This window comes from Haemorhous mexicanus, chromosome 5, assembly GCF_027477595.1.
Source record: "Haemorhous mexicanus isolate bHaeMex1 chromosome 5, bHaeMex1.pri, whole genome shotgun sequence".
In the NCBI taxonomy this organism is placed as follows: domain Eukaryota; kingdom Metazoa; phylum Chordata; class Aves; order Passeriformes; family Fringillidae; genus Haemorhous; species Haemorhous mexicanus.
This window is the reverse complement of record NC_082345.1, coordinates 16883237-16910739: the sequence shown is the minus strand read 5'-3', so window position 1 is coordinate 16910739 and position 27503 is coordinate 16883237. Positions and strand designations below refer to the sequence as shown.

At 40.9% G+C, this 27503-nt stretch overlaps 1 protein-coding gene across 3 annotated transcripts in view; it reads left to right on the top strand.

Moving 5' to 3' along the window:
- Positions 1 to 1212: 1212 nt before the first annotated feature.
- Positions 1213 to 27503, top strand: part of SCUBE1 (signal peptide, CUB domain and EGF like domain containing 1) — a 190841-nt gene continuing 164550 nt past the window's right edge. For all 3 annotated transcript variants that reach the window (XM_059846144.1, XM_059846142.1, XM_059846141.1), the window contains exons 1-2: positions 1213 to 1390; positions 4192 to 4314. In XM_059846144.1, coding sequence (XP_059702127.1) covers positions 1303 to 1390; positions 4192 to 4314 — 211 coding nt within the window. In that variant the 5' untranslated portion in view covers positions 1213 to 1302. The remainder of the gene's footprint in view (positions 1391 to 4191; positions 4315 to 27503) is intronic.

Sequence of the window (27503 nt, the reverse complement as noted above, 5' to 3'; positions counted from 1 at the left end):
AAACACGCAGCTGGGCTGAGCAACTTTTCTTACATTTCTTTCCCATCTCTTCAAGTTTAAAAGTACTTAATAGTGCAACTTTCTGGGCAAGTGTATTGTACTGACATGTATGTGTATTTGGGAGGAACTTGTCAAAAAGAGGCATCTAAGGCTATGACAGGGCGTATTTATCTTCCAGACGACAAGTGGAACTCATACACGACAGACAGACAGCTTCCCCGGGGAATTGGGAGTTGAAACTCCTAATTCCCCTGAAGTAAAGGGGAATTGCTAAAGTAGCAAAGCATTTCAGCAGTGGGGTACCTGTGAAAGAAAGGTGTAAAGCAAAGAGGCGTGGCACGGCCGAAACAAGGGAGGTCTACCAGCTATTTCAGTCCCTTAAAGACAGTCTGAAAGAGTTTAGGGTCATGGGGCTTGCCGCGGAGGGGAAAAATATCTCATGTTTGGGTTTAAAAGTGAAGGATTTTCTACTCCAAGGTGGTGGTGAAAATGACACTCGCATGTCCGTCTGCAGCAGAGATGATTTTGGGGAGAGCATCTCCCCGGGCCAGGCCAGGTCCGCAGGGATCCCTTGAGGAGCCATGGTTGACCCGAGTTAAGGGCTTGGAGGAGCAAACCTAGGGCTGGAAAGGCGGAAAGGCGCACTGGCCTCCGCAGGAAAGTCCTTAAAACGCTGGAGGAAGCCAGCAGCTGGTGATGACCCGTGGCAAGCGGGAGCGGAGTTAGACGAAGCTAGGAGGCAGGCAGGAGAGAGGGGAAGGGGGGGAACGTTTTCTTTTAGCCTGAACCCGAGAAGGGTGAAGGATCCCTGGCTGCGGTTGCCAAGGAGATGGGCAGTGTCCGCCGGCCCGTCTGTCCTCACAGCCGCGGCGTGGGGGGTATCCGTCCGTCCGTCTATCCGTCCATCCCCTGTCGGCGCCCGCAGCGCCGGCCCCAGCTGCGGGGGGGCGCAGCGCGGAGGGTGGCGATGCTGCGGGATCCCTGTGCGCTCCCTGTCGGGGCGGCGGAGGCAGCGAGCCGGGCCGCTCTGCCACGCCGGGCAGCGCCGCACGCCCCCCCAGTAGGCACCGCTCGGGGCACGGACCGGCTCCCCGCCGCCCGAGCACCCCCTCCCCGGGGCGGCAGGGCGCGGGGGCAGCCGCGGGGGCGGCTCTGCCCCCGGCCCGCCCCGGCACCGCCCCCGCCGCGGGAGCCCCGGCGAATCAGCGGGGCGCTGTCAGGGCGTCAGCGCCGGCGGCTCCGCGCGGCCGGCCCCGAGCGCGTCCCTTATCGCAGACAGGCACCGGGGATCGCATCATTATCATGGGCACTGTTTGCTTTTCGCGGTGCTGCTGTTTGCTTTTCGCTCTCGCCTGGGCCGGCAGGTTGGCGGGAGGCAGCGGGGGCGCAGGTAAGAAGAGGGGGCTCCGCCGCCGTGCCGCCTTCCCCAGGCGCGAGCGGCGCGGAGCCGCGGCCCCGGGGGAACCGTGTCTGTCCGCTCTCCTCTGCCCGCTGTAAGGTGTTCAGGGGGAGGACACTTCTCGCTGCTCGTAGCGCTGAGGGATTTGAAAGTTGCAGTGGGGAGGCGTTTTCTCGCGTGTTTGCCACAGCCGGAGCCGAGGGATTTCTGCAGGGAGAGATGGGGAAGAAAAAGTTACTTTCCTTGAGTGCCTACGAGATAAGTATGTGCTAAGCCCTGGAGACTCCGCAGAGTAAGCGTTGGCTGGGATATCTTCACAGGTTTTCCTTGTCTGCGCATTAACCCAAAGACCTGGTGTTTTAAACAGCGGCGCTCGTATCAGTTTAATAGCTCTAATTATACTTTGTCTTTGCTTCGATGTTTAAAAAAACAAACCAAAAATCGAACACCCCCCCAATCCTATCTGCTTTGGAATGTTGCAAGCCCGAAGTGATTTCTGAAAGAAATGTATGCAGGTTTTGAAGTTGTGCGATGAGAAATCTTGTAAGGTGAAGTACGAGCGGGGGCAGGCGTCGGGGGGAAGGGGGGGGGGGGAAGGGTGTGGAAAAATTCCCTGTTCCTCGGATAGAGGAGTTTAAATGTAACAAAAAGAACGAAGTCAGCCTAGAAGTTCTTAAAGTCCCAGTAATGCAATGTGAGATGTGGAGCAGAGCAGGGGCTCATACTTGGTTTTGCCCTTTCATTTGACTCATTGGCATTCACGCCTGACTCCCAGGCATCCTGTGTTTGCTGTGAAATGTCCCCCTTGGCTCAATGCAGTTTGAATTTTTGACGGCATTAAAAAGAGTCCAGCTGTCACTTTTGCTGATCTTGATGTGAGATGGGTGCCGGTTTAATGACTCAAAAGTATGAACCAAAGCATTAAAAAAAAACCCGCAGAGAAAACCCCCCAAAAACTTCTTTTCTCTTTGTGTTTGACCGAATCTGTGCCTGGTCGGGGCAACACCTAAGCTAATTCACGTAAATCATAGCTGAACTGACTCAGCGGTAAAAAATAAACCAATGGACAAGAAAGAAAGCAACAGATTAGAGCAGCTCTGTCTTAGTCCGGAAAATTACGACGCTGGGTGTTCTCTTCCCGTCTTTCTTAAAAAAAAAAAAAAAAAAAAAAAAAAAAAAAAAAAAAAAAAAAAAAACCACAACCACCAAAACCAACCAAACAAACAAAAAAAAAAACCACCTCTACAACAATAACAATACCGAGTCCGGGCAATTCTCTCTCTGGGATTCCAGAGGTGCCCCGCGGGGCCGCCTCGGTCTGCATCTCTCAGAGAAGTTCTCTGCTGTGTGCCATGCTACAATGTCTGCTTATTCTCCCCTCTCTAAATAGCCCCCTCCTGTTCCCGGTGACTTTGAAGGATCCGTGTGTTATCACTGGAAATGGCTGAGTGAGCACTTCTGAAACAATTAGCGTTAGGATTTCAAGCTAACAATAAAACTGTTTTCACTTTAGTGCACCTTTTTGAGGATCTGTTAATCTAATTGGCATGAAACCAACTACACATGCCTCTCGCTGGATGCCCGTCTGCCTCCCTCCGCAGCAACTCTGTCTCCTCGGTACTTCCTGACCATAAAGCGGGGGCTGTGCTCTGTGCAGCTCTGCGAGTCCCTCTCCGGCTGCCTGCCCCCGTCCTCCCGGGAGCCCCAGATGTGGCTGTGGCGTGAGGCAGGGAGGAGCCCCCTGGGAGGTGCGGGACTGACACCGCGGCCGCGCTGCCGGCCCGGCCCGGCCGCTGTGCCCGGGGCGCGGTGGCGTCGCCGCCTCTCGCGTCGGGATCTGCGGGTGCCGGTGTGCCCGGGGAGCAGCTGTGGGCAGTGAGGGGCCGGGGCACCTTAGGCAGGGCTGTAAGTGTTCCCATGTTCCCAGTACACTCCATCCCTGAATAGGTCGGAGGTTTTTTTCCCCTCATGCTCACTTCATTAACATTCCCACAATTACTAGATCTCGACTCTGTCTCATCCTCCTCCCTCCCCGTCCTGTTTAAGTCTGGGGGAGAGAACGAATGCCCGTCACTGAAGTGTTTGTAAAGGCTTCCTACTCTGAAAACAAGGAAAGCGGTCTGGGTCCCCCCTTTCTAAGTCGGGCATACCCAGTAAGGCAGCCACCCGAGCAGGGGCCGGGACGGCTTCTGGCACTTTTCCCCTAAATGAGTGTTAGTCCAAGTAGATGATGTTATTGCAGGTTGCTTTCCTCCACTCTACCTTACCGAGTTTCATATGGTCTTCCATTTATTTATTTTTTTGCTTCTCAGTAAAAAGTATTAGGGTGGTTTTGCTGTTCAAATATTTCTTTTTCCCATTCCCCCACCAGCATAGTTTATTTAAACTAGGGTCTATCTTTATAAATTAAGAAAATCTCTGTGCTAGAACATGCAAGTGGTCTTTTTCCTCCTCTTATATGTGATTTAAGCATTCTCTTGTTTTACTAAGATGTGGGTCTCCAGTACCAGACTTAAACAGCAGAAGCTAATTTCTAGTGTCTAAGTATTTTATTCATAGTGCAGAAATGTGAGACCGAATCCCTCCAGCTCCGTGGACCAGTGCTCCTAAGCGACTTGAGGAGAATATCACTTTGTCTAGTTTAGTTATTTATCCTAAGATGTTCTCATTTCCAGCATGACACTGGGAAAGCAGACAGGCAAACAGCTTCAAGGGGAGTATCTATCCTTGGTGTTTTGTGGCTCAGGTCTCCCTTCTTATCTGTCCCCTTGCGATTCCTTCTGTACTTCCAGATGTTGACGAGTGCGCAGAAGCTACGGATGACTGTCACATCGACGCAATTTGTCAAAACACACCGAAATCCTACAAATGCATCTGCAAACCGGGCTACAAAGGGGAAGGGAAGCAGTGTGAAGGTAAGGACAGATCGGCTCCTCTCCTGTCTCTTCTCCCCTCCCTTCTTTTATTTGTTTGCTCTTTGAAAGCTTTTGTAAATAGCTGAATTCCTGAAACGATTAATGCAGATTTACAGCTGCTTAACCTCAAATCTGGGTGTTTATTGGCAAGCATCCCCCTGCTGCTTTTGCTAATTGTCCGGCACCGCAAGTGTTGTGCCCGCCAGCCTGCTCTTAAGAATAAAATTAAAAAGGGGGTGTGAGGGGATGGCGTTCTCTGCTAGCACCGGTTCCTCCTGGGCAGTGGTGGGCCCGCTGCCCCTGGGGCTGGAAGCGGTGTGCCAAACACGTGGGTGTGGCCTGGGGATGGGATGGGATGGGATGGGCCGGGCCAGGCCCCTGGCTAGCTCCCCAGCAGAGAGCGGATGGAAAGGATTCGCCCTTGTTTTTCCCAGACAAGTTACAGAAGGTATTTTTCTGTACCTACTCAGACAGGATGCTGGAGTTTGATTCTCTTTGACACCCTACGTGTGTCATGATTGTATAGTTCTAGTCCTTGGAACATTATTTTAAAGGGAAGCATTTCAGATTATTGTGGTTATAACAGACTTGAAAAAACTTACTTTGCTTCTCTATTTCCTCACATGAGTCTTGTAATTGAAAAAGACCTAGCAGGTTTTATTAGGCTCTATGTACATTCATATTTTGGATTTTAGGCACTTCATCTTGTCTGTTGAATCTCAGTGGAGAGATTCTCTTGTGAAAAGAACAAATACTGTAACCACAGCAGAAAGCCTTAGAAATAAAAGATGCAAGATTGTTACTTTTCCCCACTTGTAGATACTTAGCAGATATAATATTTTTCTTCCAAGTCTCTCTCATTCTACAGCAGAATACAGCTTTTTTAAAAATGTCTATAACCAGTCCATTAAAAAGATTGAAGACCTAGAAATTATTTTGGTCTACAAAAATTTGAAACCACATATTATTCTCCGTGGACCTCCAAAATGTTTGTTCAAGTGCCCTCCGAAAGCATTTCTGTGGTTGTCATATTTTTCTTTCATGGGCTTAAATTGACAAGACAAATTCTGATTGTCCACCTTTTGGTGCTCTAGCATCTCTGGGCTGCTGTTCCTCTGGAAGCCAGATTTTCTTTCTTGCAAACAGGATAATCATTCAGCACCAGTTCTTTCTCTATTCCTCCCTTCCAGGGAAAGAGCTACAGAACTGAGATAATGTACTCGAGGCCGCAGCTGTAGAGGTTACAGCATTCCCAGCATTGGTGCTTGTTGTGTTGGTTTTCTACATTAAAATTTCTTTATGCTTTAACTATTCATATTTTAGTTGTTGAGCTCTGTTTAGTGGTAGAAGTGGTTTATATTCATGCTTCTCTAATACACATATATCTCTGCCTGACTTGCCTTGGTTCAGGTAAAAATAAACAAAAATCTCAAATTCAGTAAGTAGTAAAAAGCAAGAGTGATCCTTGTAATGCTGTACAGAAAAATGGAACATCACTGTCTGATATCAAGCTCATATCTAATAGAATTTAGTGTCTGATAAGTCTGATAAGTAAACTGGGGCAGACTGCAAAACTGCATGGATGTTCAGCGTTAGGTAATGTAAGCTGTCTAAACCAGGTGTTACTGTGCATGAAATATCACGGTTTTCCCTACAATATTATATCAACAGTTCTAAAGATTTTGCATTGGTTCCGTGTCTTAAATTGGTAATTAATAACAAATTTTGGTAGAAGCAGAAAGCTTCAGAAAGGGTCAGTGGCAGGTCTAAGATCTGCCTCAGGCCTGCTGTACATGGAGAGTGGGTTTATTCTGCATCTTGAGGTTAAGTATTCAAAACCTATGGAAATAAACAGACTGGTTTAATTGATTTGTATTTAGTATTCTGTCACAAGACAAACTCAGTGATCAGCTGTTAGAAGTTATAAGGTAAAAGTGACTATTAACAAGGATGAAACCCACTGGATTGTTTTTGTTGTGCTAAAACTGGGTCATTAAATAGTTCTTGTCTTGATTTTAAAGCCCAGTCATTATAACTGGGCTTTTCAAAATAAGCCTTTTGATCAGTGAAACTGGTTACCTGTGAGAAAAAGATTTTTTACAGAAAATGAGCCTCTTTAGCTAAGTTTGTAGCCATCTACCAGCGTTGCTTCATGTGTGAAGAACATTGATTATATCATAACTAACTCACTTCAAGCCCAGGCTCTCTCATGCAACCAGATTATACTAGACAAGTAGAATTGCCATTCATACAGCACAGTGAGGTTAAAGACATGCTATCAAATTCATTCTAATATATTTTAGTGAGCTGCCAGTTTAGGTTGTATTGAGGCATTGCAATTAATTTAGAAATGTGCATGTTTGTTTATTTTAAATGGTAGTCTTAAAGACTGCTTTTGTTCACTGAAAATCCGTTCTAGATTAAGGGGTAAAGTATGGGAAGTAACATTTTTTGGATGATTCTGAGGAGCACATATTTGTAGAAACATGTCCAGTATATCAATATGTATTTGCGTGCTCTTGTGTATTTATTTATAGTTTTTTGAAACAATGGAATCCTTAGATCAATGGAGTAAATGTGGAGCCCAACCACTTTGCTCAGGGTTTGCTGCTGTGAGCTGAAGGGTGGGGAGAAATAGGTATGACACAAATATTCCTTTAAGGACATGTGAAGAACTCTAGCAGCAATTACATGGAAAGGAAACATTTTCCTGACAGTCTGTTAAGTTTCATCAGTAGGGAATTTCTTTCTGAACTTTGATTTTTCTCTCAAAATGTCTTTTGGCTTGGGTTTCTCCAGAGTTTATGAAGATTAAGGATGACTTTTCAGTTCACAGATCTTTTTCTTCATTTTTTTCTCTGGCTAGCTTTCTTGCCTGAACTACTTGACCTGTTTCTTTCCACAGAGCACAGTTGTTCCTCCAGACAGAAGAGTTCCTCATTCTGTCTTCTGCTTCACTCTATAGATTTCAGTTGACCTTTTTTCTTTCTTTAAGGTATATGTTGTGCTTTGTAAAGCCTCATGGTCAGCATTGCCATGGTATTTTCCCATATCACATAATGTATAAATATCCCTTGAACACAAATTTTCTAGCTGGCATTTTCATAGGACAGAATAATGTGTCCAACACAGATAATCTTTAAAAAATAATTCTCTATTTCCAGTCAATATACAAAATCTGTTTATTCACAATTAATTAATTTACTTGCCCTGGCACACCTGCTATTGCCTAAGAAGTCTTCGCCGTTGTGATTTTAGTCAGGATCTGAAATGCAGTGGGCTGGATTCAGCTGCAGGCATGATCTTTCATAATCCATTGGACTTTGTTCTTACATTCTCAGCATTGAATTTTGGCTTCCTCACAGGTTGCTATCTCAACAAAATTGTGTCAAAGCAATGGAAATTCCAGAAAGTACAAAAGGATTCCAGGTCCTGGAGTTCCTTATGCCTTGACAGAGCGTTCCTCGTCTCCGATGCAATGTTGTGTGTTTGCAGTTGTAGGATATTCTGTCACTGAACTGTGTAGGAAGGGGTTTAGCTCTCAAACCTGGCTGTTTGGGGCTTTTACCCCATACTATTTCTCTGACTACTCCAAACTCTCAAGCCATTAATTGTTAAAATACTCTGTATAGTTGTTGGTTGATGTTTACCTATGCCCATTTTATATCCAGTTAGCGTTAAGCTTATTTTATAGGTTGATTTTTTCCTTAGCCTACTTTTTATTCTCAGTGGGACTGTAATTTCAGTGAGTTGCTCTGGCTTTTGGCTTTTTCCTTTTGGATTATACCTGACATGTAGGACCCTTAAGACATGTTTATTGGGACCTGTTACTTCTGAATTGTTAAACTCTACTCGGTGCTTTCCCATATTGACTGAGATTTTCCTCTTGGAGCATTTTTTTCTACTATCTTTCATAGCATTTTCAGACTTCTGCTTCAGTTCTTTTAATAATTTATCTCATACAGTTGTTACAATGTTTCTTGAACTTTTTGTGCAGAAGTGTTCACAATTTTCAGCTGGACTTTTTTTCTTTCTTTTTTTTTTAATTCTCCTGTGAAGCTTCATCAAATTGTTGATGGATTTCTTGCTGAGGGCAGCATACACATACCATGGCAAAGTGTCCTGGTAGGGTCTGCCCTGAAAGGGTGATTTTCAGATTTCTGCTCACGTTGCAAATTTGTACTATAGCAGCAGCAGTTCTTCTTGACTGCTAAGTGAGTGGCATTGGGCAGTTCTAGAGTTTTAAGTCAGTCACGTGTTCATGTATTTGTAGTCTTTTACTTAATGTAAATAATCATTCTAGATAAATAGGCAGGTGATTATGATAATCTGCAATGAGGGCCTTTATTCTTGATTGCCCCAGTGGCAGCACCTCACTAGGTTAACCATGGTACAATCTCAACATAAGATAAACCAACCATTCCTGACTCAGTCACAGGTATATTCAGCCTCTGAACATGTCCATTTAGAAACACAGACCTTCTGAACAGTCATTCTCATCTTCAGTAGTTTTGTGGATGTGAAGCCAAGTTTCTACTTGCATCTGTTTGTTAGATCTGTTTTAAATGGATTTTAAACAAATCTTAGCAATTGGAAAAACATCTCATCACTTTCATTTAAATAATAATGATTAACTCTCTGGGCTTGACATAATACTCCTTGACATAATACTTCCTCTTATAATTTTAATCCTGTTGACCTGTTTTATCTTTCATTTTCTTAAGAAGCTCATCCATGGTTTCACTCATTGGGTTTTCATTTTATTATGGCCTTTGAAATACCTGTTGTGTTCTCCTCATGCTCTTCAAAAGTGAATCCAAATATTGTGACAGGGCTGCTCTGAATCAATCAACTTGGAAACACAGGACTTTCCAGACTTCTCATTTCCCAGCTCCCAGTCCAGTATCTCATTCAAGAGCCTCCTTTTGTCTGCAGGGATAAGTAAGTAAGGTGCTTCTGGATGTCCTTTAAGTGGAACAATGATCCCATTTCTTTTAAGAGCTCCATGGTGTCCCATCAATCCACTCTCAGCAATTCTTTCTTAAGTGAGTCATCTTCATCAATGATGTCCTGAGAGAGCTGGAACACTGCTGGGTGTCCTTTGGTTTCTGAAACTTGGACATCTTGATGCTTGCACAACTCTAGTGAGCTTAGACTTTTTCTGTCTGTCTCTGCAGAATAACAGTGATGCCACTGAACAAGGCAGCTTAGGTGACTTCTTCCTGATTGATGATTCTTCCAATTGCAGTAGAAGGTGAATTAATACTCTCAAGTACTCCCTTGGTCTCCCTGAATGAGGTCTGCAGGGATATTAGGTGCTGAAGCTGCTATGCTTTCTAGGGTTACAATACTTGACAGATGGTGCTCATGTCTCACGTTGAAGTTCATGTCACCCTCCCCTAAGGCCGTGCTCCAGATGACACCTGGTGCTCCAAGTCTGTGCTGCTGGATTTGTGAAGTTGGCTTGCAGCAGCCCATCTGAGCACAGAGCAGCACATTCTGCCACCTCCAAATTTTATGGGGATTTCTATTCCAGGATCAAATCTTCCTTCCCAATTTGATTCGCACAGATTATGGCTTTACTCTGGTTGAGCCTCTGTGCTGATTTCACTGAAAGCAGCTTTCACAAGGAAGCAGTATATGTTGTCAAAAAATGAAGGAGAGAGAATATAAACTAGCTTCTTTGATTTGAGCTGGTGACTGCTTTTTTATTTTCTCTTATTGGGTAGATTGATGCATTTTATTTGGTTTAGGCTGATAAAAGTGTTACAGAACTGAATTCTGAGGCCTCCTATATCTCTGCTTTTTTCTTTCTCCTTTTTGTTTTAATTGTCTGGTACTATTTAATACTCAATTCTGACTTGTGAGTTTTCTAACTTGCACCAGGGGATGAATATTCTTGGGGGATGGAGAAGTGGAGAAATATCTTCAAGTATACTCCTGAGAACATTCTGTATTAAATCAGAATTTTATTACAGCCTAAGTGAATTAACAGCTTATGATAACTTTTTTCTTTTTCCTCCTTCATGCCACTTTCTGTTCAGTGAATAGGGCTTTTGTTTTGGTCCGAGCTGAGCCTTGATTTTATTTATTTATTTGTTCAAATTGCTTTCGTTTCCCAGCTTTGTTCAGTAGTTCATCCACTAAAACCAGAATATCCCTTAGCTGGGCTGACATGCCCTGTTTAACTGCCCCCAGGGCCATCAGTCCCCATGTGACACGAAAGCTATTGTTGTCTCCTCTCCCTTTTCTTCCCTACCCTGTCCTACCTCTCAGAGCTGCTTTTTGACAACCCATAATGCTGCTTCAGTGAACAGCTCCTCCGGTGGTCCACTTTGGAAATCTTCCATTTTGACTTAGAAAAAGAACATTCACTCCAACTTTTTTTTTTCTCTCCAGAATGCTTCTTGGATACAAATATCACTATATTTTGCATAAACAAATACCATGTCCTATGAAATATGGGCCTCATTCTTCAACAGCATTACATATAATTCTCAATTTGGAAAAAAGGAGGTTTTTTTCCAAGAGCGCTTGTCTAAATAGTTGATAAGCTCCCTGTCTGCTGGATGGTCTATGGGTACTCTGGGAACTTATTTATAAAATTTCATCAGGCCCAACAGTTGCTAAGATGCAGAACCCAGGATGGCCTCCTGGAATAATGTAAACTTGGTATTTAGAAGGAACTTCTTTCCACCCAGATACACAATGTAAATTAACTGCCAGGAAAATCATAATGAAGTGAAGGAGCATAAGTGTACTAAGATCAATAGGTCTGTTCTTCTTTTGTCTTCATTCATTTTACATCTGCCAGATACTACACAGTCTTCCTTGTTTTCCCACCCATCACCTTTACTTCTGGTGCAGTCCCCTTTCCTGCAGTCTTCATTATGTTGTCTTGTGTACTCTGTTATTCAGCTGTCTTTTAGCCTTGTCATTTCCCTACTGCAAATCCCACTTCTCTTTTGTTATTTTCTCATGTATTTTCAATTATTTCATTTAGCTTTTCTTCCCCTGTCCTCTCAGTGGCTTGCTGCAGTTACATCAGTGTTTTTCTGAGAGCCAGTGTCCCACAGAAAGACCTCTGGGCCAGGAGAACTGGCAGCTCTAAGTGCCTCTTACTGGTCCTTTCCCTTGGGTTTTGTCTTTAAGTCAAAACAGTTCCTACCAGCTCTCTTTTATTGCTTTTTCTCCCTTTTCTTCACCTCTTTTCTGGCCCCCATCAGCAGGTCAGAACTCACCTGTTCCTCAGCACATTCCCTGCTGTTGCCACCCACTGCAGAGCCATGGTTCTTCTCTGAGTGGCTGGCTAGAAAAACATCTTTGCCTGGCTGATTGCCATCATTTGTTAGCTCCCCTTTGGTTATGGGCACTGTCTTCATGTGTGTCTTCACTGCCCTGCTGAAATACACATTCTTTGTTTTGAGGCTGATGCAGGACATGGTCAGGGAGCCTCTGCTGCGATGATGGCAGAGGAGGAGTTAGGGAATGTGACCTCCTGCTGCTCCCTTACCCAAAAAAGCTGCACTAATACTGCTTCTGTCTCCTCTGCATTTGAGCCAGGTAGCATCCACTCTGTTCATTAGCATCCATGCTAACAGTGGAGTAATGGGAGTCATGGATGGTGGATACCTGAGGATGATTGGTACAGCCTCTGTACCCATGGTACCAGTCCCAGGCTGTTCTAGCGCAGGATAGCTGTGAGCCTTAAATGTAGGGAGGTTTGGCCAGCCTCAGGCAGTCCTGGGATGGAGGATGTATGGCAGGAATCTGTAGGGAAAATGTGCGTGGAGTCTGGTGGCAAAAGGAGTAGTGCTCCCTCTGCACTGATTTAGGAAGCTCCTTTTCCTGATGGTGCTCTTTCTTTCACACAAGGGTAATTGATGTGGGGCTAGTTTGTAAAGAATATCACTGAAATAATATGCCCAAAATGCCCTGTAAGCATTTCTGCACTGAAAAGTCAATGAACTGGTATCTAGAGGCTGAGTGTCATGGCAGGGAGAAGGTGGTGGTGAATAAGGTGAACAGATTTCCTAATCTGGTTTAGTTTCTGGAGCCATTGTGGTGTGAAACTTCAGCATAGGGTTGAAAAAAACACCTACCAAGAAGGATGTTTTGGAAACTTCAGTTGCCTAAATTTCAGCAGATGCCTGTTGAGCTTCAGATTTATTAAATTATTGGGGGAGGGGAAGGGGTTAATGAATTTTTAGATGGCTAACTTTTTTTTGTAAATTTTCAGCTGTAATTTGACCATCTTATTCTGTCCTGAGAAATCTCTTGAAAGGTAACTCCCTGACACCTTATTAGAAACAAAATCTGGCAGTATTAAATCTGTTTAAGCAGTTGAGGGAGATTTTTTTTTAAACATAGCAAAGCAGAGATTTTTCCATATAATCCCTTTAGAAAAAGCTAACTTCCTGGGTTTTTTCCTTAGTTTGTTTTAGCATATATGTATTTGTTTTAAATTTCAGCTGAAAAAAATTACCTGCTTTAAAGCAGGTACCTTGCAAGAAAAAATGTGGTGCATACATAAATATTTGGCAGAGTTATAAGAAATTGAAGATAGGGTTTGACAGACCCCCTTGAAATTTCAAGAGTTTTCTATACATTTAAGATGCTGAGCAAAAGGAATACCCTTACATTACAGTTGGAAGAATTTTTTTATTCAGGTGCCATGAATCACCAGAGTGCTCAAGACTGTGCTTAATCTTAAGAAACTGTTACCATTTAAAGAAATTATGTTTAAGTGCTTTATTAAATTGAAGTTACTGCCTTATTTTATGTTGCAGTGCTGCTTTTCTAAAGCCTGTAGAAGGTCACAGTTTTTCTTTCAGTGACCTAGGACTTAAAAAAAATCTGGATTATTTAAAATGGTGATTTAAGACCTTGATCTTGGACATGCTTTAGACCTAAACTTAGTGAAGTTTGTTTGGTGCTGTAGGACCCATAGACAACTTATCAAATTCAAGATCACGCTTTCACAGCTATTGACAACGTTTTACAGTACAGCCATCAAAGGATCAGAAATATTAAATAGACAACTTTCAGACTTTTCTGGTTCTTACAGTAATTTTAAGCAGATGAGCTGTTATCTCAGAGAATATAAAAGCCAATTTTCATTTATTCTCTCAGGGTGAGGGTACTAAGCTTCATACTGTTCTTCCCATGCCTTAATCTGCACGAACCACTGTCAGTCCTCACATTTAACATCGTGCTTAAAGAGCATAAAAATTTAACTGAGGGGGAGAAAAACCAAGAGCAATGCCTAATACCATTTTGGTGATTAGTAATGTTGTTGGAGGGAATGGTGCTGCTGCAGAAGGTGCTTCAGAGAAGGGGAACCTCTGTAGATATAGCTATTTGTTGGATATGTCATTGCTGAAAATACTACAGGACGTTACTGCTATGCACTCTAGTTCTTGCTGTTGTAAGAGGGAAACTACACTGAAGTGCTTTTGTTCTGATTTCATTATCTGGAAGCAGAGGTCGCATTCAGAACTTTCATTCTCCCTGTTGTAGTGGAAAAAGAGGTTGAAGTAAGTGGGGTATTTGCTTTGCTGAATAAGTAGGCTATGTAATGCATATCTAAATTGTTTGGCAGCACATGCTCAGAAGGAATTCAGTATCTGACTTCATACCTGAGAGACGTCAGTGTCTCTACCAAGCAGAGTTGTGCCTTTATTCATTTGGCGCATTTCTGTTTGCAGAACTTTGTTGGGAAAGGATTCCATAAAACCTGTGACTTGGAGACACACCAATGTTTTTCTTTAACTACAAAGCACCTAAGTCCAACTTTGTTTAGAAATTTCCATTTTTCCTGATGCATTCCAACCTGTCTAAAGATGCATGCAATCAAAGCTCCTCTTTGCATCTCCTCACCCCCCCCCCCCCACCACTTTTTTCTTAATGCAGCCCAATTCTTGCTTGCAAAGTGGTGTTCACCTGATCTTTAGTGCAGGGTCTTGGTACAGCACCCTCTGCAAAGGCAGGTGCTCTGAACAGTTCACTCCTGCCCCTGATTTGGGATTTTCTCCAGGGCTCTGGTGGTGGCTTTGTGTGCATGGGCAAACTGGGGAAAGGCAGCCTCCTTTGGCTGTGCTCCACCAAACCCAAAGCCCTGAAGGAGGCTAACTACATTATTTGACTACTAGAGGGCAGACACAAGTGGAGCCCTCTGGCTTTTGCTTGGCTCGAATTCCTGAGGAAATTATTTTGATTTTACCTCTATTCAGATGGGAGTGTGCAGAGGTATTGAGAGCGCAAGAAACCAATGAGGGAAGGAGGGCTGCCAGGATTTCTCTGACCTGTGACTGTTTTGCTGTAAGAATGAGCCAGGGAATGGGTATAAGAGAGGAATAGACAACTTCAGCCTGTTGTCTGGAAATTAAAACCTGAGTACTAAAATGCTTCGGTTGGATATAGTCTGTTTCATTAGGTATAGAATGTTTCACTTTGTGAAAATGGCAGCAGCTTATTCTGTACACACACAGTTTTACATTTAAGGAGATTATGACTTCAGAATGGAAGAACTTTTATAATACAGTTTTCTCAAAAGCTTTAAGAGTGGAAACAACCCTATCAAGTTTTTTATAGTATGATTGTTTACTAGGAAGGTACTTTTTGTGATATGGGTCAACTCTAAGTTGTTGTCACTTAAATTTTGTATTAACAATCACATCTAGGTGTATATTAAATGTATTTCTCTTCTTGATCCTTCTGGTACTTTGCATCCTTTCACTGTCTGTTTTGAAATATTTTTTAAAAAAAACCTTTTCTTGAGGGAAGTGCAAGAACTGCATTATAAGAAAATATCTGTTGACTGCATCACATGTGGTCTTATGGAGCAAAACCCAAAAGCTTCAGCTTTTATTCTAAATAGGAAATACACAGAAATCTAATCAGGATAGCAACAGCAGTAGCATTAATTTTCTAGAACAGCTTAATGACGCATTTTACCTTGAGTTAACACAGAAGTTTCCAATGCACATTTCTGAGTTCTTTCTCTGCACTTTGCTGCACAAAACCAAAAAAGAGTTACTAGAAAAGAGTTACCAGAATACATTCCTGTACTGCTTATGCTGAAAGGCTCTTAGTGATGTCCATGAATATTAATGTTATTATTAGGTACTAGTCCTAATTTTGAGCTGTTTTTAAGACAAGTATTCTGGTGATCTGTATGGAAGGCAAGAGACAGCTGCTGTAGCCTGCTCCACAGCATCAGTCTTTCTCCTGAGTAGGATAACATGCTACAATTGCCTGAGTTAGCCAGAGTCTGGATTCAAGGGATGGGGGGACATGTTCTGGAAGGACCGGCGTGTTTTCCGTAATGCTGCCATTCACTGAGGAAAGCCCCAGTGTTTGTAGCTGTGAGAACACCTCAGTGCTCCTGTTTGCACACAGCATTTTCTGTCTGATGGAAAGGACAGTCTGTTGTCTTTAAAACTGTGATTTATTTGGGTCCTTTGGGGGAGTTCTGAAGAGTCCAGAAGGCAGGTGAAAGTTTTGAGTGTGAATGCAGCCAGAAGGTCCTGCTGCAGATGGGCTCTGGGATGGCCAGGCAGAGGGGTGTGGAGGGAGGGAGGCATGAGAGGGAGGCTCTCATGCCCTCAGGAATACAGCCTTGATTTGTTCACCCCATTTGGCTTGAACTTGCTAAAATAACTTGATCCTAAAGATGGGACCAAGCATGAAGGTTTTCAGTCTTTGAACTGAACAAGCTGTGAAAATGGGAAAAATGGGAAATGGAAGATGAGGTGGGAATGCTTTAAGAGTCCATTTATGTAAGTAGTACAAACCATAGTTTACTTCTACCTTTATCTGTCAAGTACACACAACATCTATGCTTAAGGCCATGCCAAGTATCAGCATAGCTATCAAAAGTCAGAAATATGCCTAGGGGAAGTTTAGTGAATATTCTTATTATTGATGTTTAGAAAATTAAGGAAAAAAACATAATAGGAACAAACTTTATAAAACCACAGAATTTGTATTTTATATTTTGTTTTTCAAACTATTAACAACATATTGTTCACCTGAAACCTAGTTTACCAAGAGGTTCTTCTTCAATAAACTTTATGATCAACAAGGATGTAAAAAAACTTAAGGGAAATAAATACATGTCTTCTGGTCTGTATTAGTCACTGACATACTCTTCTATTATAGTATTTGAGGCAGGAGGGAGTGCTTTAAATGCTTCAACCCATTTAACCGTAATTGCTCGGTTTTAATAGACATTTGCTAACTAAAGGAACCAGATTATAGCTTGAATTAGGCCTTACTAATCTTAATTAAAAGCTCTACTTTATAATCAGAAACAGTCTATGCTTCAAACGGTAAGCCTTTCTTAAATGGCTTACTTTCAAATACTAAAGTCCTTTTGATAATAATTGTTTAGACTGAATACGGGTAACCATTATTTTCCTTATATTGCACTTAATTAAAAATATCTCCTCCATGTGGTTTTGTGCAGTCTGCTGGCTGTAAAATCGTTTGACTGGTGGGGGTGGGATTACTTTACTTTTCCTGTGGTAATTTGAAAACATGGTTCTGCCTTTGTTTTAAAAGTTTTCTGGGGTCACAAGTTACAAGACTAACATGTGAATCAATAGAAACATTTGCTTCCTGCATTTGTCTGTCCTCAGGCAAACGCTTGTCAGTCACTTACGACCATTAATAATACACCCTATAATTCTTTTAGTTCAACATTGAAATTGGGCTCAGGCACTTGCTTATGATCTCTGCACTCCTTCAGAGACCTAAATTTCAGAATAAATCAAGTCTGTTGTATTGGGAGGGAGGCTCTGTCTGTTGAGCATTTGGTGTATTACAGAGCTCCAGTGCTTTTCAGGGCTGTCTGAAGAGGACGGAGTGTGGATTTCATCTTTCCAAAGGTGGATCTCAGTAGTAGAGATCAGCCCATTTAAACCATTTGCTTTACTTTCCCTTTATGGTTGAGGGAGAAAACTTTCCTTCATGCAGTTTGCCTTGCATTATTGGAGGCAAAAATAGGTCAGATAAATCATGTCCTGGAAATAAGAATCTTCTTTCTGACACAGATGTGGGCATCTACAAAGTTGGATGAGGTGTGTCAGGGCAGAGAGCCTGCGGCTGTGAGATTCAAATTCCATTGAAATTAATGAAGAATATTCTGTACTTGTGCTTTGACTTTAACCAGAACATGGTATTTTTAAGCTGCCATATTATCATTGAATCATTATAAAATTAATCCTCACGGTCTCAGTTTTATGGTTTTAATTCTTTAATTTAATTTTTTTTTCTTAGTGCATTCCACTCAGGAAGCACTTCTAGACTGTGTGATCATACCTTTATTTAATTTGCAATGTTTTTAATTCAGTGGCTGAATCGCCTACTTGCTGAAACTAAACACAAATTAAAAGTCCTTTATATGCTAAGTCTACTAGATCCCAGATGCACTTGGGAGAAAATTCCATAAAAAGTTACTTGTGCCAGTTATGGAGATGGACAGATTTTCTTGAATGTCAGTTTTGTTTGCCTAGTTATCAGATCTTTGGAAATCCCCTAAAGCATTTTTCAGAATTTCTCCTTGTTGTCCAGTTAGTTTCATGTTCTGTGCTGATGGAATATACAAAAATTTTTAAATTATACCTAGTACAGGAAGGCAAAATCAGGACTCTTTACAGTGGATGCAAGGAATCTGGTCCTTACCTATGAGTATTTATATTTTAATATTAAAAGTGTGTAAGCAGGCCAGACCAAGTTTGACTAAAGATCTGTCTGGCTGATGCGCAGTCTCTGACAGTGGCCAACAGTGGATGCTTACAGTAGATTATAAAAAAACATGAAATGGAAAAATTCAGCTAGAGTCTTAAAGACCTGAGCCATAAGTTTCATTCAAATCCCTGTGTTTAATAACATCTTCAGAATAGGAATGGAAAATAAGTATGTTTTCTTTTCCAGGTGTTCTGCAAAACTCACAGGGGTAGACAGGTAATTAGCTGTGCTCAGAATGCTGGCAAAGAATTGTGCAGGAACAGGTGACTGTGTACACCTCTCACTTTGCAGCCTCCATCTAATGTGGTTTAACAGGAACCTCATGCTGTGTTTCCCTACATGGGCAAACTCTACAAACCTGAGTTTTTGGCATGGCAACTAACAGTGTCTTCAGAAGGACGGGCCTTCGTGCTTTTCTGAAAATGAGACTTCATTAAGGAGAGTCTCAAGTCAGTTGTGAAAAATTAATAGATACTTTGAAAAGCTGGACCTGGATGTTTGACCAAAGATCAAACATCAGATGGCTTCAGATGGCTGCACTTGTTAAATCAGTTGTTGTGGATACACACCCATAACCCTATTATTCCATTTTTGAGCCTTTTATTGAGGCTGAAGTCCTCTATTATTTATGGGTGGAGTTAAGTAGTCAGGCCTTGCTGCCCTGATTTCAGTGGATAACAAAGGATGTTATAATGTGTTCTCTCCTGGACTTCTGTTTATGTATCTTAGAAATACTCTGAATATACACCAGAGACAGTGCTTCTTCCCATCATTCTCTGGAATGATAGGAAGAAGGAAGAAGTGTGTGGAATTCATGAAGAACATTTCAAGAAGTGACATCTCAAATGTCTAGTTTTATGCTGGATGTACTGTCCAAGAAACAAAAAAACAAAAAAAACAACAACAACAAAAAAAAAAAAAAAAAAAAAAAAAAAAAAAAAAACAAAAAAAGAAAAAAAGAAAAGAACCCAAACTGTTAATTGGGTTGTTAATCAAGACTTTGGGCAAGATATTTCTGCATTTTGGTTATCTCTGCATAATAAAATAGCATTGTTGTGAAAGCCATCTCATAAGCAATCATCTGCATGAGAGTATTGGAAATAGGTCTACAAGACCAAACAATTATTTATATAACCTTAGCCACTTTTATCTCTCTGCTGTTGGGGAGGAGGTCAGTGCAGTTGTACAGCTTGGCTTTCTGTGGTGCATTCTGTCAAAAGCAGATTATTATTTGAATACTGCACAGAAGTTGTAGGCATTCTTTGGTTCTCTCTACCTTTCATTCTCCCCACCATAACAAAAAAATAAATTGCTTAGAATTCCCAAAGGAAGATTTCCAGGCTATGAATATGAGCACTCTTCAATTTACAGCAAATGCCCATGTTATTATTCCTGTGTCTGCAGTTTCATCTTTTTTCATTTAATAGTGTTAATGGAAGCTGTGTGTGCTTTCTAGTACAGGATATTTGAACAGTGGAGCCAAATTGTCTGATTTCATGGCAAAGCTGAAATTGCATCCATTTGGTCCTATCTCCCTTTCTTGTCCAAACATCAGATGTGAGCACAGCTTATAAATGAAAATATTTGACAATTCACAAGTCAGCAATGATGTTTTTCAGATTTGAATGTTAAATTTTGTCCTTAGCACTTTTCCTGGACTTTCCTCACTATTAAACTGGTGTTTTTACAGCTTGGCCTGGTCTCATCTAACCCTCACTTACCTCATGTCCAGCCAAGATGAGTGTGTAACTTCATTAATTCCTGTTCCTGGTATTGCTTTCTTCTCTAGTTGCCAAACAGTCCAGGAGGTGTTTTGAGAGTCTGGAGAGGGTAATGATGATGGAAAAGCCAGTGGGTTGCCTGCTACTGTTCACTCTCTGTACGTTTGTGTCCCTGTTGGACAATGGCTGTATATCCACGGGTCAAAAACTAAAAGCTGCTTACCACTCTTTACTAAATTTTCTCTGTTATTATTTGTCTCTGGGGATAAATAGGGCTCTGGTTCACAAGACTTAATTTCTGCATGGCCTTTTCAAAGACTGAGAAGAGCCTACATCATAACTGATGAACTCTCTTTGTGGATAAATTTTAGTACTGTCAGCACATATCAGTAGGGCTGGGTTCTCTGTTTCAGGAATAAAAATAGCTGGAATCAAAACATTGCATCAATGTGGTATTTGTTTGAAAATAAAACCCCTTTGCATTCATCAGCTACAGCAACATCTAGGGCTTCTTGTTGATACTGGCCAGGTCCATGCTTTCAAAAAAAATGGAAAAGATTCAGTCTGTACATCCAAGCAAAACTGCATGGCAGGTACTTTACACACTGTGGAGACAGAATTATTGTTAAGAAGCTGAAAGAGGCTGTGCCAGAATTCTGAGTTCTGCAGCAAAATTGCCAACTGTTTTGGCACCTTGAAAATAGCTCCACATTTTGTGATTGTATAGTCCTGACAGAGAAAGCTTTTAGAGCTATGAACTGTTTCAGGCAGTACTTGTGTGTGCTCACTTTTAGGGTATCATCATTATTATCACAGGTTTAGGAAGGTTTAACTTAATGCAAGTGAGATGCTAAAACACAAATCTGTAACAAGCCTAAATTTTCATTACAGGAACAAAATATGACTTGATCATCTTAAACTCTTGAATTGTAACAAAATTTGTAGCCTAGTAACTTTTCTACTTTCTAGATGGTGCGCTGAACTGAAAGGTGGTGAACAAAAATGAGTTTAAGCTTTATTGTAACATTAAAGATTTAAAAAAAAAGGTGTTGTAAATATTTGATTATTTCTGTTCAGTTTAGTCTTCTCTGATCTTTTTGAAGTGAATGGATCAAGTACATAAATGAGCCATGTAAATGGCATAGTGTAAGGTCATCTCTACTAATTTTACTGTTTGTTTCCTAAAAATACCCAGAGCTCTGCAATAGACTCATGAGCAAAATTAACACCACTCTCCTGAAAACTTAAACTAAATACAAATCATTCATCTATATCTAGCCTGGAGCACTGAAATATTTTTTTAAGAAATGTCTTAACACCATAGAAAAGAGAAGGAAAATTAGGAATACTCAGTACTATCTCTTGGATAAAAAGCAATGTAATGGGAAATTATTAATATTGGAAATCAGGCAACATGCTAGTATTAAAAGATTACTCTTACCAGAGGTACTTTGGAGTCCTTATTACCATGAACGTAAGAGACTTCTTTTCAGTTGAGTTTTAGTGAATGAGCAATCCTTTCATTTTTCAGAGCATTTCAGCATTTCACACATTTCAGGTGTGTTCCAACCTTTTTACCATCATGTACACCTGGCTAGACCAGATAAAAGCTTCTGTAGTTGGAAAAACTATTTACAGCAAAACCAAATGTAATGATTCTAAACCAAAAAAGGATCTGTGTTTTGATGAACCAAGTTACCACCCAGCCAGCTGCAGTTTAATGGCTGAGGAGTTATGGCCTTTATCCCTGTGAAGGAGTGAGAGTGGCACTCCTTGTGGGCTGCTCTTTACTGTTGTCTGCAAACCAAAATGCTGAGAGGCCTTCAGATCATCAAGGATGTTGTTGGGGAGTGGTCTGAATTTGTCTGTATTCAGGGAACAGGTGGCTAAATAGGAGGCAGTTGGTTTCTGGGGCTTCACAAGCATTGGGTCTGGCAGGGAACACAAGTTCGTGATTTCCCTGCGGATCGCATTTAGAAGAAGCCACATGACTTCAGTAAATGTTGAACTGAAAGGCAGCCCTGAACAAGTGATTCCCTCATTGCAGGGCACATCAGCAGTGTAAGGTAGAGTTGCTCTACTCACAGACAGATTACTTGTGTGGGACTGTCCTGCCAGGTTCTGTAGGCTGGCAAAATTAATATCTGATATGTGTCTTGCAAGAGTAGGAAGTTTGACCAAGTGATACAGGATGACAGGAAGCCCTGTATTCTACAAATCTTGCATGCTATAAGTCACATTATATTCCCCAAGTGGTTGACCAGCACAGCGGAGTAGTTTTCAGCCAGGAGTCTGCAGTAGCCCAAGAACTACTGCTAAAGTACAGGTGGGAAAAATAGTTTGAAGAGGTAAACCTGCTGTCAGAAGATGTAAATTTGCTAAAGGAGTGTTTCCACTTTTGCTGGAAAACACAGTGGTTCCTCATATACAGGAAGGTTGAAAACCACTGCTCTGCCCCCTCCCATGCTGTTTGTGGTTGGCTTTTTCAGCCTGAAACTGAAGAAGTGTCAGTCTGCCAGGGACTAAGGAAGCACGTGCTCTATGATACCAAGAAATCTTCCATTTGGCAGTGCACAATCTGCCACTGACTCGTTCTGAAATGGGCAAGTAACCTTCTGTTCCCCTACATGAAGGGCCACATAAAAAAAGTTAATATTCATTCACTGATAAGAAATAAAGAAGTTTACTTCAGAATTGAAGGCTGGGATTTTTTTTTTCCCTTTATCAGTGGAAAGACAGACATTTAGAAATGAAATGCAAGTAAGGTTGGAGATAAGCAATCTGAGAATGAGATGCCTGCAGAGTCTGGGGAAAAAAGTAGGTGAATTATAACTGTATCAATGAGCTAATTTTATTACTTGAAACATTCTTCTCAAAATTGATAGGTGCATATTTGAATTTAAAGATCTAGGAACAACCTCCTGCCATGACTTTCTGAAATAATTATCATTAGGATGCATGCACACCAGCAGTGTCTGTAGGAACACAGGAATACCCTGCCATTAGATGGCCAAGAACTTCGAAAGTTTGCTGTAGAATCAAACATTTCCCATTATATTAAAAGAGGGAATTGGGGTGCAAAAGGCCGTGATTTAGAAGTGGTGGGAAAAAAATGCTGTCAAATGTCATGTTTCACATTCATAGCAGCTTGTGAACAGGAAACCTCTCTGCTTGAGCTTGTCGGGCATGGCAGCTACTAAATAAAGACAGACTCTAAAACTGTTACGTGCTCGGCAGGTATCCATCTTTATTTGGGTATCTTGCTTGAGCTTCAAAGAACTTGCAGCCAATCTGTTTAAATATCAATTAAGACAAATGTCAAGCTGCTCCAGGCTCTAATCAAGGGTTCAAGATGCTGAATGCAGGATTACAATAATTTTGGGTTTATCTAGGAAAAAAATCTATTTACTATAAATGAAACTGGAATGGTCCCAAGTAAGTTTCCATTGTGCTAGTCAAGATGGCAAAAGTCACACAGGGGTAATACTCAGATTAAGAGAACATAAAATATTCCCTAGGGAAAAAAAAACTCTGCCTAATTATTTTTTCCCATAAATGATTCTAGCTCTCCAAAGGTTTGAGGCACCCAAAAGGTACTGTAGGTAAAAAGCTCTGTAAAACTCCATTGTTAATGCAGTAGGAAGACTTGCCAATTAAGCAGTCCAAAACTCTTAAGGTGCTAAGTGAAGAGTGTTCCATATCACTTGTTTGATCTCCTCCCCATTCCTGCTGCTGGGGTGTTATGTATGCCACCATATAGAGTGTTTAGGTGGCTGGCAAGTGACACCAAATGTGTGCAGAGCCTCAGCTTTCAGTTTGTAAGTTACCTTTTTTCCAATATTTTTGCATATTTCTTACTTCACTGTACTTCGGTGATAACTTTCCAATGGCAAGGTACGTGTGGACTGAGGCAGGAGTACCTGCCTTGCACATCAGGCATCCTCAGAGAAGGAATTAAAGGGGTAGGTTCTTGTGTCTGTTGTCACTTTGATTGGCATATCAATGTCCAGCCACTAAAAACATTCTTTCCACTCTTTGAACTCAGAGTTTAAATAAGGAGGGAAATGCACAGGAAAGAGAGCAGTGTCAGGAAATGGAGGAAGGGAAGGTGAATTTAAGAAAAATGTAAGGAAGGGACACCATATTTCTTAGTGATGAATGAAGAATGGGATGGTTATTCACCAAAAATGTGAGATATAGCCATTTGGCTACTGGAGAAATTTTGCATTTTCATCATCTATTGCCTTGTTTCTTTTACCAATAAATGAACCGAGGCAGCTGAAGTCAGCTTACAGCACTGGGTGCTTGATACTGTCTGGTCACTTGTGTCTTTAAATGTGGCTCTTTAATTCTGTTTGTATGATGCGCAGTATTTAAAGATCATTAACTAAAATTTGAAAAGTAGCAAGTGCTAAACACACCTATATTTTCTACAGCTGATACTCTCATTTCACTTACTTCATCTCCTCCTTAGAGAAGGTGAAATGTCTGAAAGGTGGTTTTCCCCAGCCAATGAGGGTGATTCCTGTAAGGCCACCTTTACTCTGTGTGACTTCAAAATTTGATTCATGCTTGCTGTGTACACAGTATAATAATAGGAAAAAAATTTACAGACACAGGGCAAAATAGGGATCATTAATAGTTGTCTCTGTGCTTTCTTTAAAATGATAAGTTATTAATTGTGGTTAGGGAAAAAATTATGAAACAATATTAAAATAATATTAAATTTTAAAAAGTCATATCTACAGGCAGTGATAAAGGTGATGATATCTCATCTGTCTTTCAGACATATCCTAAATGGATAAGCAAGAGAGTTCTAAATCTGAAACTGTTCACACTTCAAAAATGTGTGTGTCTTGTTTAACCAGCTGGACATACCTTTACATAGTTTGGTTTGTATTCCATTTCACCCCACTTCTTTCTGTCAATACTTTAGCAAGAGATAAAGCATGATGAGCTTTGTGTTTAGCCATCACAGAAGGAAAGGACACAAAACTGCTACAGAGTACTAGAATTTTCCTGGAAACTGGATGAAATGGCTTCCAGAAAAACAGCACAACAATACCACAGATTGTATCCAAATTATGTCCACTAAGCTGGCATGGCCTTTTCATTTTATTGCCAGTTTAATACTGGGAAATAGGGGCTTGTGACATTTTCGAATGAAGTTGTAAAATTGATTTTTTTTTTTCTTTGTGGACACAGTAATGGGAAAAACATGGGAGAGGCAATACCCATAGTGGAAAAGTTCTTGAGGGATTTACACTGAAAAAAACTCATTTTAAACAACATATTGTACCTGTTCTTTTTCCTTCTCCACCGAGAAACATCCGGCTTCTCTTTTGGAATTTACCCTGTTCCCAGCCTGCCCACCCTTGACCTTGCCTCTTAGAGAAGGCCTAATGGCTATCAAATTTTACAGTTTTCTTTGGCACAAGCGTCTTGAAAACATCATGGCAACTTGAAAGCTGTAAAAACTGCACTCTGTGTTCCTCTGATTCATTAGATTGTAACATTTACAAGGTCACAGCATCTAAATAATATAAATGTTAACATTTATGAGGCAAAAAATAAAGTATTGCAGGAAGGACCTGATGTAACAAACAATTTTTTTTATAGAAAAAGTGATTTAACAAGCATTTCGTGGAAAGAGATTTTCAAAAATGGATTTTTCTCTGGAGGTGAAGAGGTTTTTTTGGAGTAGAAATATTGAAAGAGTCTTGGTATGTCAATATATTTTCATAAAATTTGGACTTGGAGTAGATGCTGAATTCCAATGCCACAAAACAGATGGAAATGCTATTTTATCAGGTCAGATTTAGTGAAATTGATAATTGATCACATTTTCCCACCCAATTCTTCATACTTTGGTCATATTTTGCAAATTTTAAGAGTAGAGCAGACTTGAAATGTGCTGATGCTAACCTACTTGTAAGAATCTAACATGTTGCTTAGGTTGAGTGTTTCCCGGAGAGCTGAACTTCTGGCAAATTTCACCTGCACTTTACCAGTATGGTCTTTAACCTATGTTTGAGCTTTTATCCTGGCCTTTAAATCTGGAACTGGTTCCCTTCTTAAGTAAAGTGCAGCTTCATATGGGAAATACAAATGCCTTAGGTTCAGGTTGTCCAGCGTGTGACGTATACCTGCTGAACATATATTAAATGTAGACTCTGCCAAAGAATATATATAAAAAAATATATAAATAGTCCCATGTAATTTTTACTTATTTTCATGGCTTTTGCGGTTTCAAACCCAGTTATGAAGAAGAATAAGATGCTGACCTGACTGGGATCCAGGACTTGAACTTGTTTGTAATTGTTGTCAGTGTGTATGTAACTTCACTTCTGCCTGTTTCTTTTAAAGCAACGATGTCAGTGCTACGCTGCTGCTTGTTCTGAATTGGAAATGGGAAGAAAAAATTTCAGTGCTGATCCTGTCTCACGTATCTCTCTACTGTGAATCCCAGAAAAGATGTCTACCCGGCTTCGCTAAGCCAGTGGTAATAATTGTAGAATTGAGTTTTCATCTCAGGCTGTTTTATCTTTGGATTTTACAAGGTTACTGTCTTTCACAAGCATCTGAGATCAAGCTTGCATGAAGCTGTGCAATGAGGAAGACAGTTCTGCACTGTAAATCTTCTTAGTTGTGTAGGATTTAGAACCTAGGGGTTGGCCTTTTTTTCCTCTATTTTTCTGTGAATATGAGGATAGTGCATTAGCCCTAGGAGGAACAGTGACCAAAACTCAATAAAAAATCAATAACATCTTTTGAACGCTCTTAGTAGAGAAGCAATAAAAGTGAAAAATATGACTACATGGAAATATGGGCTCCAGCGTCTTGTAGTGTTCTTTGCTGCATAAGAGTTGTGGAAAAGAGGGCAAGATGCTGCTGTTGCAGATCTGTAGGAGTACATTTTTTAGCAGAAGGCAACTGATAAAAGAGAATTTTGCATCTGGCATGCTTTGCCCTCTGAAGGGGCTAGCAGCAACCTCTCTTCAAGCAAGAAGGTAAAACAGAATTTCTTTCCTGTCAGGTTTCTAAGGGCAATGTTATTTACTGTGCCTTTTTGGCAGTATTTTGCTTAAAGCAGTTAGATAAAGGAAGATGAATATCAAAATTTTCTTTCTTTAGATACTGAAGAAATACATGGCTTCAGGCATTAAGATGTACTTACAAAGATTTTAATATTTCTTTTTCTAGCTATTTAATGGATCCAGCTTCTTTATGAGAAATTCTACATCTGCATAATATACCTGCACAATCACTTTTGTTTGTGGTTCTGTAAATTAAAATTTGATGTGGGCAGACAGCTTTCTTTGGCTATTTATTTTAAAATGTTCAAGCACATAAATTACTCCTTTCAAAGTCAATTGAAGTTTCTGTTTACTAAATTAGCTCCAGATCTTGCCCTTATATTGCTAGTCAAGAAATACTTTAAAATGGACGCAGATTTTTTTCAATCCCACGCCTATTTTGAACATCTTCTGTTGCATTGTGAGTGTCAGGATCTGTGGTCTTGACAGATGCCAAGATAAAAATTGTGTCAATGCACACTTTCCCATTTTCTACAGAAATCTGTGGTATTCATCACTAAACACTGAATTTGGCTCATTGACTTCCAGGCCTCAGTCATTCTTCCTTTTGCATGTTAATAGCCATAAGGCTTCTTGTCACAGTTTAGCTGTGACACTCATCCAAAATTCATCAAATCCA